This window comes from Acanthochromis polyacanthus, chromosome 18, assembly GCF_021347895.1.
Source record: "Acanthochromis polyacanthus isolate Apoly-LR-REF ecotype Palm Island chromosome 18, KAUST_Apoly_ChrSc, whole genome shotgun sequence".
Lineage (NCBI taxonomy): Eukaryota > Metazoa > Chordata > Actinopteri > Pomacentridae > Acanthochromis > Acanthochromis polyacanthus.
The window spans coordinates 11606931-11621593 of NC_067130.1; the positions used below are offsets into that span (position 1 = coordinate 11606931).

Sequence of the window (14663 nt, forward strand, 5' to 3'; positions counted from 1 at the left end):
GTTTCACCTACACCGATCAGGCATAACATTATGACCACCTGCCTAATATTGTGTTGGTTCCCCTTCTGCTGCCAAAACAGCCCTGACTTGTAGAGGCATGGACTCCACCAGAGCCCTGAAAGCATGCTGTGGAACCTGGCCCCAAAATGCTAGCAGGAGATCCTTCAAGAACTGGAAGTTATGAGGTGGGCCTAGATGGATCAGACTTCTTTATCCAGCACATCCCACAGATGCTTGATTGGATTGAGATCTGGGAAATCTGGAGGCCAACTAAAGGCCTCAAACCTTTCCTGAACCATTTTTGCTTGGTATTACAGCGCGCTATCCTGCCGAAAGAGCCCACAGCCATCGGGGAATACCGTCTCCATGAAATAGTGTACATGATTTGCAACAATCCTTAAGCAGGTCGTACATGTCAAAGTAACATCCACATGGATGGCAGGACCCAAGGTTTCCAGCAGAACATTGCCCAACGCATCATACTTTCTTCCCATAGTGGATCCTGATGCCATGTGTTCCCCAGGTAAAGGATACGCACACGCATCCAGCCATCCACATAATGTAAAAGAAAATATGATTCATCAGACCAGCCCACCTTCCTCCATTGCTCTGTGGTCCAGTTCTGATGCTCACATGTCTGTTGTTGGTGCTCTCGGTGGTGCACAGGGGTCAGTATGGACATATGCAGCAAACTGCGATGCACTGTGTATTCTGACACCTTTCTACCGGAACCAGCATTAACTTCTTCAGCAATCTGAGCAACAGTAGCTCATCTGTTGGATCGGACCACACAGGCCAGACCTCGCTCCCCTCGTGCATCAGTGAGCCTTGGCCGTCCATGACCCTCTCACCAGTTCACCACTCTTCCTTCCTTGGACCATTTTTGATAGATACTGACCACTGCAGACCAAAAATACCCCACAAGAGCTGCCATTTTGGAGATGCTCTGACCCAGTCGTCTAGCCCAGCGGTTCTCAACCCTGTTCCTCAGGACCCCATGTCTTGCATGTTTTAGATGCTTCCCCGCTCCAACACACCTGATTCAAATGATCAGCTCGTCATCAAGCCTCTGCAGAAGCCTGATGACGAGCTGATCATCTGAGTCAGGTGTGTTGGAGCAGGGAAGCATCTAAAACATGCAGGACATGAGGTCCTGAGGAACAGGGTTGAGAACCACTGGTCTTGCCAGCACAATTTGGTCCTTGTCAAACTGGTTTAAATCCTTATGCTTGCCCATTTTTCCTGCTTCAAACACATCAAAATGTTCACTTGCTGCCTAACCTAGCCAACCCCCAACAGGTGCCATGATGAAAAGATAGTCAGTGTTATTCACTTCACCTGTCAGTGGTCAGAATGTTACACCTGATCAGTGTACATCATTTGTGTTTTATTCTTGTATTATGATCTTATGTGTTTTATTCCAAAAAGCTTATCCAAAATCTTTTTTCCCTCCTTCTAAATTCCACAAATGCATAATCCCTTTTGTAAGCCATGAATGCACAGCATTCAGCTGCTTTCAGCCATCAACTGTCCATTCATTTGTCCACAATCATATACGGTTGTAAAATATATTACAGTAGAAAGAGAAGAGTGATTATGAAAAGATGTACGAGTCTTTGTGTTGTTAAATTATTCACGAGTAACTGATACAATAAAATGTTGAATAAGGCTTTCAGTGAAAACCATTTTTGTTCTGAATATCTCAGATATTCAAAACATAAATGTAATATTCTACAGTTACTAATTACAGGTAGAGAGATTCTTATATGAATAGTGTAAGTGGTAGCACAATTCTGTATGGGAACAATAAATGAGCATTTATTATTTGAAGGTTTTCTTTTATTCATTCATTAAATTGCAAGTTTGACATAGAAAAATTATTTGAGACTCAATATTCAATACAGCAAATGAATGTGTCCATTATTGATTAATGAGTAAAATATATCAACATTATAAATGGAAAAAAAAACAAACACAAGCTTTAAACAACTTTGGATGGATATTAAAACCAATCCATTTGTCAAAGGTCGATAAGTTAATTTATAGCTTCTCTATACTATATGAATAGAATATTTACACTGTTTCTGTAGCTTTATAACATTTTGAGCTGTCAATCTGTCTTCTTGTCCGCTGCTATAGTTGATCCATTAGCAGTCGCCACACCGTTGCTCTCAGGCTGAAAAATATGAGAACAAAAATTTCCTTTAAAAAGCTGCAGGCAACAACAGTGTTAAAAATGAAAAAGTAGATCAACCGTCTCAGTGATTCCTGTGCAGGTTTTTTTTTTCCTTTAGATATTTTTAAGCCTTTATACCCAGCATTAGAGCAAGACAATAAGTGTGAATTTGATATAACAGCACTAATAATAATATGTAAGATACTATTATACAGTGTCACAAGTATAAAGAAGTTTACATCTAATACAGGGTTCCACTAGAAAGTATTCCATTCTGTACATGAATAAAACATAACACAGTAAGATCCTATCGTAACAGTGTGATTCCATTCATATTCAAAATAAGACATTAATTCTTTGTTAAGCCACATACAAATAAATGAATAAAATACTGTAATTCAATCTTTACTTTTTATTTAACTTACCTTGTATGTTCCATTACTCTTTTCACTGACTTTTTGGTCATTAGTCCCAGTCTCCTGGACTGCTTTTTTGGTCCAGAATGTATTAATAATGGGTGAAATGACAGGGTAGAGGATCGGCTCCAGGAACCTCTTGTAGACCCACAGCAGGACAGGAATCACAATGCAGGGAATGCACACCATGACTGTGGCTTGGACAGACTGTTTGATATGAAAAACCTGTAGGAGAGAAAGAAAATACAGATTCACCTCTTGTCAAAAACACAAAAACATGTCTTCCTCCCACTAATGACAGGCCTATAACTTCTACAGTCATATATTATGAAGTATTTTAACAGACAACACATGTGACTCAAATGTCATTCAACTTTAATTTTTCCTGAGAGAACTCAATTTTATTTCATTCTAATTTTAACTCTATTTTATGCTTTTATCTAGTAAATTGTATGCACACATGTATATATATTTTTAAAACGCATTTTTCCTAACCTACCTCATGTCCACTCAATATTCTTCTGTACAAAGTATCTATCTATCTCTCTGGTCACTGTTGGTTTATTGCTTGTTATTCTCTAGTGTTTTAGTAAGCTGCTGCTACTGTAGGTGGTTGCTCAGATATGTGTAGACCAGTAGTTCATAAATGAGCTCCACTGGGTTTTAAAGCAATACAGTGAGATGAGAAATGTATTGTGAAGTAATAATGTACTGCCAGTAACAATGGGAATATTGAAAGCACCCAATCGTTCTTAGAAGTAAACATAGGACGTTCACTTTACATAAAAGTTCTGCTAGTCTATGCTGTAGCAGCAACACAAAAAATTGTTAATTTGGATTTGGACTTGGATAAAAAGAAAAGTGGAAAAAAACTTTTAACTAAATTAAGTGTTAACTGTTTAAGGTTTGTAACAACATAAAAACTGATGAGATTCTAAAAAAAATTTAAACATCTTTTTTAACAACGAACAGTTGATACTGACTTTTGTAGTTGTGATTTATTAACCGGTTGTCTTTAAACCAGTTTCTTTGTGATAGAGCTGCAACAAAAATTATTTTTATTGTCAATTAATATGCCAGAGTTTTTTTTCTGTTTAGTTCATTAGATGCTGGGTCCATAAAAGACGGGGAAAAAAAATCCTGAAAATGTAGATCAGTCTTCTAAAATGTCTTATTTTGTTGTCAAGTGAAAGATATGAAATTTACAGTCATAGAGGGGGAAAGTATTAAGAATTAGATTTTTCTTTCTCAAATTGATTAATTTAATATGAGAGTAGTTGGCAATTAATTTATTAGTTAAACAATCATTTCATCATGAAACAAAGCAGCACCAATTCTTTCTTTAAAGGCAACATAAGAAGTTCACTTTACAAAACAAATCTATGAGCTGTAGCAGGAACACACACAAAAAACAAGGTGGAAGGTTTGTGTCAATATAAAATCACAATAAAATTATATTTTAAGAAATCTCTTAATAAAATATGAATTTTAAGAAATAGCATTTGATAACTGATTTTTTTTTCTGACGTATGAACTCTTTGTCTCCGAATCTATATCTTAAGGATGGTTCAGGGGTATTCCTAGTTTTTATTTATCAACTGTCTGATTCGGAACTGGCAGCTATTTTGAGTACTGACTGATAGCTAAAGTAATTTTTCAAGTAAAAACTATACATTTTCAATGGCAGCTTTTCAGGTATGATGACCTGCTGCTTTCCTTTGTTGTATTTGACAGTGAATTTATGTTAGATAGATAGATTAAACCTTTATTAATCCCACAGCGGGGAAATTTACTGTTAAAACAGTGCGTGCCATTTTTACAATGAATCGTTTCAGGAAAAGTTTCTGCCAATAGTATTTTTTGCTGCTGTTTCTACAGAGTAAGGTTAAAGTAAGTAATCGAGTAATTTACCAATAATCAGAGGGTTTTTCAATTCTGAAATTAGTAGCTGCAACACTATAACCTCACAATTCAGTCCACCTAACTGCAATGTAGAGCACAACAGGCAGAATTTATGAGCAAAGTAATGTAAAGTCGAGTTATATTTAATTAGGTTTGTTCTTGACAACAGTTTAGTAAACATGTAACTGTCATCGAGCTAACGTTGGCTGTCTCATGAGTGAAAGCTTCACGACCTTATTGTTCATTACATCCTAACATATGTAACCTCTTGAGGACATGTCTGGGAGGATTTTTGCGCTGTTAATTATTTCTCAGTTGTTATATATTTGTTACTCATTTTTCCTCCGACGCCATCAAGCTGCGCTAACGCTAGCTTCCTGCTAGCATCTACCGGGTGGCTCATGGGTGGCTTATATTAAGAACTCTAACAAACCAGCAGGCTAAACAACACTTGACTTAACAGCTACAGAATTTAAACGGAGTAAATGTTCTCACCTCTGCAGATCAGAAAACACCAGTACTGTCTCGTTCTGTCAATGTAGACAGGAGAAACCGTTCTCGTGTCTTTGGACTCTGCTGCGAAGTCTCTGGAATGTGATCTTCTATTTCCGCAGTAGAAGAAGACGAAACCGGAAGTTGTGACACACTGGGCGCCATTCTTCAAAACATTCGTCGACACACCGAAGTACAATTTTGTAAGTGACAGACACACAATAATAGTTGAGAGAAACATATATTTTTAAAAAATATTATGTACTGGGGATTCGAGACAACAAGAAACATGGCCTTGAAATTAGCTGCCTTTTATTTATTTACGTCGTTTTAACTGTGCTTGTGATCCGCTGCCAAACAGTTTAGCCTAGCTTAAAATACCAACAGCAAAATGAAAGTTCCCTGCGTGTTTTGTCTGTTATTACGCAAATGTTTTTGGCCAAAGGTTTGGTCTTTACTTGAATCTCGACATGATTTCCGAGCTGCACAGACGCAGACATGCTAGCTAAAGCTATTTGTACCATTTATACAGTGGCTCCCGAAGAGGTTTTTCATAGTGGTGTCCAGATGGAGCCACTGGGAATCTTGGAGTGACATAAAAGCGAAAAAAGAATTTAAGATATTCTGTTACACTGTTGTCATCCAAGTAGGGGCAAGACCGATTTGTGGCACTGGCAGCTAGCAGTGACACTTTTTGTGGTACCGCTGCCGTGCCACGGTTAATGCCACTGTGCAGCGACACTTTTTGTGGCACCGCCGCCGTGCCACGGTTAATGCCACTGTGCAGCGACACTTTTTGTGGCACCGCCGCCGTGCCACGGTTAATTCCACTGTGCAGCGACACTTTTTGTGGCACCGCTGCGGTGCCACGGTTAATGCCACTGTTGTCCCGAAGCCACATCTACTTGCCGACCCCTGCCCTAAACAGTGACATTAACCGTGTCATCTCTGCTGGCATCTCCAGAGGCCACTGGAAATGCCGCTGCGGCAGTGGCATCTCGCCTAAACAGTGGCATTAACCGTGGCACCGCGGCGGTGTCACAAAAAGTGTCACTGCACAGTGGCATTAACCGTGGCACCGCGGTGGTGCCACAAAAAGTGTCACTGCTCGCTGCCAGTGCCACAAATCGGACCTGCTGTCTCTCTGTCATCTTGAGGCTACTTGTAATCTGTGTCGGTGTAAGAGTAAAGGAATCACATACTGATGTACTTTGAGTTCTTATATTACAGTTAATGTTGCTTATTACCTGATGTGCATATGCTAATACAGTTAGCATTTTGATTATTGAGACCCATTTAGACATGCGTCACTCTTTGTTAATCTGACAGCAGTTGGATGTGTCACTTTTATGTCAACATTCTGTCCATATGTGATGATAATTTATCAACTTAAAGCAACTATGGTTCAATAAAATGTGTTTTCATTGCCGCTCAGGTACCTGTTGCTACAATTTGGTGGTTATTTTAATGATTATACAGGTGACATTCTAAAACAACGGTGCTTATGCATTTATCTTAAAGTATCTGTAATTAGAGCTGTTGTCTTCATGTTTCTGCAGTTACCTTGACCAGTCACAGGTTTTTGTAAATCTCTGTGGTTTCTATTTCAGCGCTACAATGCCTCTTTCCACCCAGTCTCAGGCCGATGATGAACAATATGTTTTAATAGCCAGTTTGGATAATGCCCGCCATCTCTCCAACATACTGAAGGCCATCACCTTTAAAGACCATGCCATCTTCACCGCCACACCTAATGGCCTGAAAGTCACTGTGGAGGACTCCAAATGTTTGCAAGCCAATGCCTTCATCCAGGTGGGTTTATTTTTTTAACTGACCAAATACAGAGGAGGTAAACCATTTCAATCAGCAGAATTTTAATTTCTTACACATTTAAACAGACCCCTTATATAGTGACACCTAAAAAACTAAAGGTATACTTTTTCCTTTCCAGGCTGAGATCTTCCAAGAGTACACTATAAAGGAAGATTTGGGTTTTCAGATCAACCTCACTGTTCTGCTGGACTGCCTCAATATCTTTGGAGGGAGCACAGTACCAGGTAAAAAAATCAATCCATATAATCTTTTAGCTGTAGTTGGAATAATACCGACCTCAGACATGACTCGGGATGTTTATTAATTCCCTCATATAATGTTGCAGGAGTATCAACAGCTTTGCGGATGTGCTACAGAGGGTACGGCTACCCTCTGACGCTGTTTCTGGAAGAGGCTGGTGTGGTGACCGTTTGCAAGATTAACACACAAGAACCAGATGAACCAATTGACTTTGAGTTCTGCAGCAACAATGTCACAAACAAGGTTTACAGTACTGTTTTATGTAATGAAACTGTAGTAATATACACACACACATACAAAAAAGTGACAAAAACAAATGAAAAAATTTATAATAATATATATACATATAAAATAATATGAGTCAGTCTCTTTGTGTTAATAGAAATACAAGTTTTTTTGGTTGTAATGGTTTCCTTCACAAATAGATCAGTAATGGACGTATATGACAATATATGCAGTTGTTATAACAACATTCATAAAAATCTTGACTGATCGTTTGTCTCTGGCTCTTTTCAAAGGTGATCCTACAGTCAGAGAGCCTGAAGGACGCCTTCTCTGAGCTGGACATGACCAGCGAGGTGCTACAGATCACCATGTCCCCCAGTCAGCCATACTTCAGGTATGCTGTCAAAACTACACTACCTGTTCTTACTACAGTGTTTGTTCATAATACCATTGCTGAAATTCCATTGAAGCCCATGAAGAAGGCAGTTACCCTCCTCTCTGGAGCTAAACTGCCAATTATTATCCCCCGCCTCCACGAAGTGGAAAAGGGGGATATAGGTTTGGCCTCCCTCCATCCGTCCGTGCGTCCGTCCGACATGAAGGGGACAGCTTTTCTCAGAAACTATTACAGCTAGGATTACGAAATTTAGTGTGTAGTTTCACACCATGGACACCTTGATCAAGTTCGAAAATGAGACCTGTGTGATAATATTTAACACAGTTATGGCCCTTGATCAGTACTTTGGATATAGACTCATAGACATCACATGTGGCGGGGGATATTGATGACCATGTCGTCTTGTTTCATATACACTTTCTTAAGCCTTTTTGTTTGATTATAAGTGACAGAAATGAGGCCCAACACAGCATCAGCATTTGCTAAATTTAATGCATAGCAGACGTTCAGTGCAGTGACCTTCTGGAGGATTAGTGAATTCCTGAACTTTAGAAATATTGTCCACAAGTAGGTCAAGCTGCTATTCAACTGTTCTTTGATTTGTTCTTACTCTTCAGGTTGTCTACGTTTGGAAACTCTGGAAATGCCCATTATGACTATTCAAAAGACTCAGACATGATGGAACTGTTCCGGTGCACCAAGACACAAACCAACAAGTAAGCATAAAATCACACAAAGAAGTGTGTTTTATTAAGATTAAAGAGAAATAGACTGCCACGTCCCTGAGGTGGACCAGGAGAACTAGATATGGTAACACGGTGACCTAAAGATCAGAGTGACAGACACAAAGTAGTGCATAAATTTGTGGTAGTTATATTCAAACACTTGCTTATAGCCTTCAGCTTGTGATGAACAGGTGGTAGATACACTCAACCTGCACTTGATGGGCTTTTTTCACAATACTGCTCTACAGTGCTCTTTGGAGCACTGGGAGCTGTATTTCACAGTTCCCAGCAGCGCACTTGTCCACCTGTAAAGCTCCTGTTCAGTTTTGAGTATTTTCCTCTTTTTTGTTACTTCTGTGTTTTTTTTTTTTAAATATTCTTTCGTACTTTTTTGGTCCGTTATCCAACCATGCACCATGAAGACCAAACATTTTCGAGTTTGCTCTAGTCTTTGTGTATTATATTGTGTGTGTGTGTGTGTGTATATATTTATATATATATTTATTATGTCTTTAATTTATAGAAGTGTTCTCTTGATTTTCCTTACTGTCACTTTACAAATTTCCCCTTTTGGGACTAATAAAGGATATTCTATTCTTACTGGGTTTAGCACTGACCATTAACAGACATGAAGTTTAGGACATGTTGGATTCTGTATGAATATTTTTTATTCCTTTTTAAAAGTTGTCCAAACTTATAATAAAACCTCTACATCTTCTTAAGGAGACTCATGAGATCAGTCTTCCAAATGTGGCCCAATCAACAAGTTCACTTGCAGTGTAGCCAAGAACTTTTTGCCTCCTTGAGCCTTGTTTCGTAAAAAAAAACTGTCAACAACTGATAATTATATTTTAAATGTTGTAGTGCTATACTGCCGCTACTTTTTGACAGAAGACATTTGATTTGTCCTGGCAGGAAAAGCCAAGATAACATGAACAGTCATTCTGTTCTATCAGCATGACTGGGAACTGGCAAATATCCACGACATGCAGCCATTAGTTATTTACACCTGTGTTTTCTGTAATTTCATGCCAACATGTCTGCTGCAGGAGACACACAGGAATGCTGTTACTATGTCTGTCATCAGTTCTATTAAAGCGCCACATTCTGATTGGTCCTCTCTGTAAACTTTGACAGATACAAGATGTCTCTACTGAAACCATCCACTAAAGCCTTGGCATTATCTTGCAAAGTCTCCGTAAGGACAGACAGCAGGGGTTTCCTCTCTCTGCAGTACCTTGTCAGAAACGATGATGGACAGATCTGCTTCGTAGAATATTACTGCTGTCCTGATGAGGAGGTGGAGGACGACTGAAGACAGGCAGTGAGATTGGACTTTAAATAAGCACCTTAACTTCAGTGATTTCGCAATAACAAGAAGACAAACTCTGCCAGAGGCACAGTGGTACCAGTGGATGGAAGCTGAAGAAAAACAGCTGGACTTGTGGGTAAGATGGACACAGTGGTAGCGGTTTTTGCAGAATCAACTGGTTGGTTATTTTCCAAGATAATGCAACGTTTTTGATCTTGTGCATTTGTGTGAAGTTAAGCTACTATCAGGCTTCTGAATTTCTTAGTTTCATTAACTTGGATATGGAAAATGTCTGCAGGGTTACAGTTGTTTGTTACTATGGATACCTGGTTATTTTAAGTCAATATATGAAAAGTTTTCAGTGACTTAAACTACAGAGTTAACAGCGTAATTGGCCATGATTTCTCTCTTCAGTGCATTTTTAGTCATCTTTTTGAGACCTGCAGTGAGCTGATTGACAGCAGATAAATAAGACATAACACACTAATACAGTTTACTCAAGGTGTCTAGTAAAGCTTGTTTGCAGTGTGTCTCCACTCCACAGTCCTTCATGTTGGAAAAGTATGCTGACACCTTTCAGCGCCGTTTGTTTGGAGCATATATCACATGATACTGACACCAAGTTCAAGTTGTTTTATTTCCATGGCATAGAAAACAACTGTACACACTAAAATTCAATAAAGAAGTTTTTTTATGGAATATTTGCTTTATAAAAAAGGATGGGCAACTTTTGTTTGCAGTATTGTAGCATCATAACTCTACAATCTGCACAATCCTCATGTTGAGGGAAAAGAATGTCTGTCCACAAATTACATCACAAAATGCAACACGTGCAGAATTCAGATTTTCTCTGGGACTAGTATGTTGTAGTTAAAATGACAGTCACACTGTAACCTAACAAAACTCATAATGTTGGACTTCCGACCGGACTGCACTGTTGCATTCCCACATTTTTGTACAGATACTATTGAATCATGGCAGCAGTAAGTCAGTCACGCAGCATATTCCAGTCCATCCAGTTACCTGCGTGCCATCTGCATCCTTTGTCTTTTGAAAGCTTTCTGTTTCTTCTTCTTCACCACTTTTGGCTCGGGTGCTTCTGTCTGGATGTGAATGGGCTTCTCCTCTGCTGGTGTGAGGAAGACGTCAGCTGTAACGTCTTTTACCAAATCCTCCTTCACTTCGGCCTTCTTCAGTTTGTGCATTTCCTTCACCATCTGCTTCTCACGCACTTTGGCTGCTGCTGCCAGTCGGATCTGTCGACGGTGCTGTAGACATAGAAACATGGCAGACATAAATATATAATGTCTCAGGCATATTAAATTTAAATTAAACCAATATCCCATGATTACAAATTTAAACTAGCAATCATTGGATTTTTACCATGTTAGGAGACTGGAAGTCTGGGTTTTCATAAAGTGTTGGCCCTCCAAAGCTTCCCTGGAAGATCTTGATGAGGTTGAGAACAAAACGAGGCCCGATCTCCACTATTGAGGCGTCCTCCTCAATTATCTGAACATGGAAATAGTAGCAAATATTACATTCCAGATCCTCAAAAACCAGGACAAACATGTTCTTCTCGGAACTCACATTGAACTATAGTGAAATCTTACCTGGTAGTTTCTAAACCATATTCTGTTGTCTGCAATGCTGAAAGTGAAGACGTGGTCCACAAAAGGCTGACTCTTTGGGTGGTAGCGTGGAGTGGAAAAGGTCTATAACAACAAAACTTAATGAATATTTCCTTGAAATTAAAAAGACATGTTCAAAATAAAGCCAAAGCTGTGTCTATACAATGACCACTCATACTAATATACTTAAGGTAACATTGGTCTTAACATTTTCCAGCTAAATTTGGACAGAAGATATCCTTTGTTAGGCTTCTGCAAAAGGTACCATCAGTATTTGTTTGCACCATGACCTTGTGTAATTAAAACACACCTGGATGAAGAGCTCTTTCAGTAAAGCATAGTGGGGCTCCTTGTCAAATTTCTGAGGGATGGAAAAAAATAGAAAAGTTTTAGGCCAGACAGTTTTGTTCTCTGCAAACAAAAAGCTAATCTGGTCATTACTCACATCACAGACTCATTATATGCATACTACTGCAAATATCTGGTCAAAACATTGCTGTGGCTCATAGCTGTTGGTTCTTCACAACAAAATCTGACGATACTTTTGTTAATGATATGATAAACTGACAGCAAATCTTTGCTAATTTCATTCATGGCCAGAGCTACTTACAGGATCAAATGAGAGCAGCGGTCTGGATCCTTTGAGGCAGTTTCCTGTCATTTTGAGCTCAGCCAGTGTATGAACTGTGGACGTAACAATAACATAAATTATTTTTTCCCCCACTGGAATAAATATGTCTCCTGCAGGAGACTATTGTAGAAAAATAGCTTACTGTTCTGAACCAGAAACTTCGCAGAAGGTCCATGAGGGGAGTTTGAAATCCTGAAAGGCAATAATATTGTTGAATTTAGAAGAAAATTTAAAAGACATTTGTTTTTCAACAATAACAGTCAGCTTAACATCCAGACAGCATTGGAGAGGCCAAATACTCACCACATATAGAGATCCTGCTTCTTCTTGGCCTCGAAGAAAAGACATTTGTTGCAGTTTTTGATTTCACACACCTGCAAAACAATGCTGATCTTAAGCTCTGCTATATTATATAATGCATGTGATTATATAAGAACAGAGTGTGCACAAAACAACAGACTCACCTCATTAACAACAAACAACTTGTCCTTTCTGTCCATTTTGGTATCTAAGTAGAGAATGGTACTGTTATCATTTCATCTCTCAGCTTAACAAACAAATATTTATTTGAAAGAATGAAGTGCATGACACAAACCTTCTTTTGAATGAGGCATCATTGTTTTTAGGTCTTTCATCAAGTGTCTCGTTCTGAAGTTGATCCCTCTGGAGGAAAAAATGAGAACCCTTTCCTTGTTGGTCCATTTGCCCTGTTCAAAAGAGTTTCTCATTAAGTTTCATGGCAACAAATCGAAACACACGCATTAGTAGTTATATGCATAGTTATAAGCATTTTCCGGTTCATCCAGATGGAATTCTTACTAACACCCAGTCAATTAAACTATATGTTGAATCTCAGTGATAATATCCTATTTAACAACTTTCTCTGTAATATACTGCACATTAAAAGGCAGCACTCGGTGTATTTGTTGTAGCTACATTGGGTGAAGCGTTTAGTATACCAATGACAATATTTAAAGTAAAGAAAAACTACCCCGGGTGTGTTTGGTAGCTGAGGTTAGCTACCTGGCTAACTAACTACACTGGTTGTTATTAGGACCAAACACTCACCTTGGACACTGGCGGCGGGATTGTAACTTCATTTTTATTCTCCTCTACAGCTTCGTCGGGTGAGTCGTCTGCGTTTACCACAAATTTGACCTTTTTTGCGTTTTGATCAGCAGGACGCTGTCCTCCACGTTTTCTCTTGAATGCCGACATGTTTGTACGCGGAAACACAAAATCTCGCGTGACCTGAAGTCAAACAACACACGTGCGGGCAGAGCGTAGACAGAGACCCCTGGCGGTGGGAGGTGGAACTGCAAAGCTGCACCAACAGGAGGATACCATTGATGGAGACGAACAGAACACACAACCACAACTGAAAATTTAAGCAAGTCAAAGTAAACTTCAAATGCACTGTGTGTACCTGGGATGTAAAGATAATTCATGATTTCATCCAACTCATAATCTGCCCCAGAGATTACATTTAGTTGTTTACATGAAGTGAATACCTTCCAATAGTATTTATAAAGATCCTCACTTATCTTTGCATTAAATCACTGGTTCACTTTTCAACATAATTCTTTACACAGATCTATAGTTGTCTATAGTATGTAAACACTTTCCTTTTTTAAACTTGTTACTCGTGTTTAAATACATGCATGTGTGCTTGTTTTGTGTAAGACATTACAGAAAAAAAAGAGTCAAAATTCTTTCCTGTGCACACATACTAGGCCAATAGAGCGGATTCTTTTTCTGATTCCAACTTAAATGTTGAGTCAAAAAACATCAACATTACATCTACTGATAAGTTACCTTATTTAGTTTAGACCCCACAAAGTGGGACACTGAGAAGCATGCTGGTGACAGTAGAGAGGACTCTGTTAACTGGAAGAGACCTCCAGCAGAACCAGGGTCTGGGAGGGCAGCCATCTGCCTTGTCTGGTTGGGAAACAGGTGCAAGAGAAAAGGGGAACACAAAAACTGGACAGGTTGGTGGGGCGAGTAGCCACAGATCAAACCTCTGCATTGAAAGAGCCAGAAAGATCAGGAATTAATAACTCTGATCAAAAGATGTTTAACTTAAGAATTGCAATTACTATTCCTAAACTGGATTTTGCTTCATGTATCTTTAGTGCTTTATCTGTTTTTATGTGCTTTGCAGTTGTCCCATGTCTGTTGTTTTCATGCTCAATTTTATGTTTGTAACTTTATGATGGTGCACCTTCTTGGACGAATCTCACTTAAAAATTAGATTTTTTTTAAAGTCTTAAAGTGCCATTTTGACAGAAGGCAGATATTGTAATGTGGGGGTGTACATTCCCAAACATATGTACTATTAATGAGCTTATGTAAAATCAGTTACAAGCTAATATAGATTCAACCTTCATTCACCTCACATCAGTTACTTCTGAACACAGATTTTATGGAGACATTTTTTAAATAAAGGACTTCAGCTTATTAAAAGTCCTCAAATGTTTTACATTTTTTCTGATGCAAGAAAGTATCCCTTACACATGCAAGAAGGTTCAGGTTTCTTGCCACCACTAGAGAGCATCGTGGTACAACTAATGGCTGTAATGTAGTGTACTATATGCAGTGAACAAAGATTCATTAGAATAGAAAATAAAGGAGAGATGTAGGGCAGTTAAGGTTTATTGCAACATCATCTTTATCATCACAG

At 38.8% G+C, this 14663-nt stretch overlaps 3 protein-coding genes across 3 annotated transcripts; 1 reads left to right on the top strand and 2 right to left on the bottom strand.

Moving 5' to 3' along the window:
• Window positions 1-1817: 1817 nt before the first annotated feature.
• On the bottom strand, window positions 1818-5119 carry LOC110957539 (UPF0729 protein C18orf32 homolog). The gene is made up of 3 exons (XM_022203596.2): window positions 4990-5119; window positions 2602-2817; window positions 1818-2176 (listed from the first exon to the last, which is right to left on the bottom strand). Exons 2-3 carry the CDS (start codon window positions 2779-2781, stop codon window positions 2111-2113), a joined length of 246 nt encoding a protein of 81 aa, XP_022059288.1. The 5' UTR covers window positions 2782-2817; window positions 4990-5119; the 3' UTR covers window positions 1818-2110.
• rad1 (RAD1 homolog (S. pombe)) lies at window positions 5098-10411 on the top strand. The gene is made up of 7 exons (XM_022203585.2): window positions 5098-5189; window positions 6597-6798; window positions 6938-7043; window positions 7145-7302; window positions 7578-7678; window positions 8299-8397; window positions 9544-10411. The coding sequence occupies exons 2-7, from the start codon at window positions 6604-6606 to the stop codon at window positions 9719-9721; spliced, it is 837 nt and encodes a 278-aa protein (XP_022059277.2). The 5' UTR covers window positions 5098-5189; window positions 6597-6603; the 3' UTR covers window positions 9722-10411.
• Window positions 10337-13205, bottom strand: bxdc2 (brix domain containing 2). Its single transcript, XM_022203578.2, has 10 exons — window positions 13049-13205; window positions 12576-12687; window positions 12445-12488; window positions 12284-12354; window positions 12123-12172; window positions 11960-12033; window positions 11660-11710; window positions 11332-11433; window positions 11102-11230; window positions 10337-10986 (listed from the first exon to the last, which is right to left on the bottom strand). Exons 1-10 carry the CDS (start codon window positions 13196-13198, stop codon window positions 10738-10740), a joined length of 1032 nt encoding a protein of 343 aa, XP_022059270.2. The 5' UTR covers window positions 13199-13205; the 3' UTR covers window positions 10337-10737.
• Window positions 13206-14663: the final 1458 nt, after the last annotated feature.

What these genes read in the sequence shown, in the direction of transcription:
- LOC110957539 (XM_022203596.2), bottom strand. Translation starts at nt 2,781, where the DNA reads ATGGTGTGCATTCCCTGCATTGTGATTCCTGTCCTGCTGTGGGTCTAC. An exon ending in AGAGTAATGGAACATACAAG is followed by an intron (nt 2,177 to 2,601) that starts GTAAGTTAAATA and finishes CATATTTTTCAG; the next exon opens with CCTGAGAGCAACGGTGTGGC.
- rad1 (XM_022203585.2), top strand. Translation starts at nt 6,604, where the DNA reads ATGCCTCTTTCCACCCAGTCTCAGGCCGATGATGAACAATATGTTTTA. An exon ending in CCCAGTCAGCCATACTTCAG is followed by an intron (nt 7,679 to 8,298) that starts GTATGCTGTCAA and finishes CTTACTCTTCAG; the next exon opens with GTTGTCTACGTTTGGAAACT. An exon ending in ACCAAGACACAAACCAACAA is followed by an intron (nt 8,398 to 9,543) that starts GTAAGCATAAAA and finishes AAACTTTGACAG; the next exon opens with ATACAAGATGTCTCTACTGA.
- bxdc2 (XM_022203578.2), bottom strand. Translation starts at nt 13,198, where the DNA reads ATGTCGGCATTCAAGAGAAAACGTGGAGGACAGCGTCCTGCTGATCAA. An exon ending in AAGCAGGATCTCTATATGTG is followed by an intron (nt 12,173 to 12,283) that starts GTGAGTATTTGG and finishes ATTGCCTTTCAG; the next exon opens with GATTTCAAACTCCCCTCATG. An exon ending in TATGGTTTAGAAACTACCAG is followed by an intron (nt 11,231 to 11,331) that starts GTAAGATTTCAC and finishes TTCCATGTTCAG; the next exon opens with ATAATTGAGGAGGACGCCTC.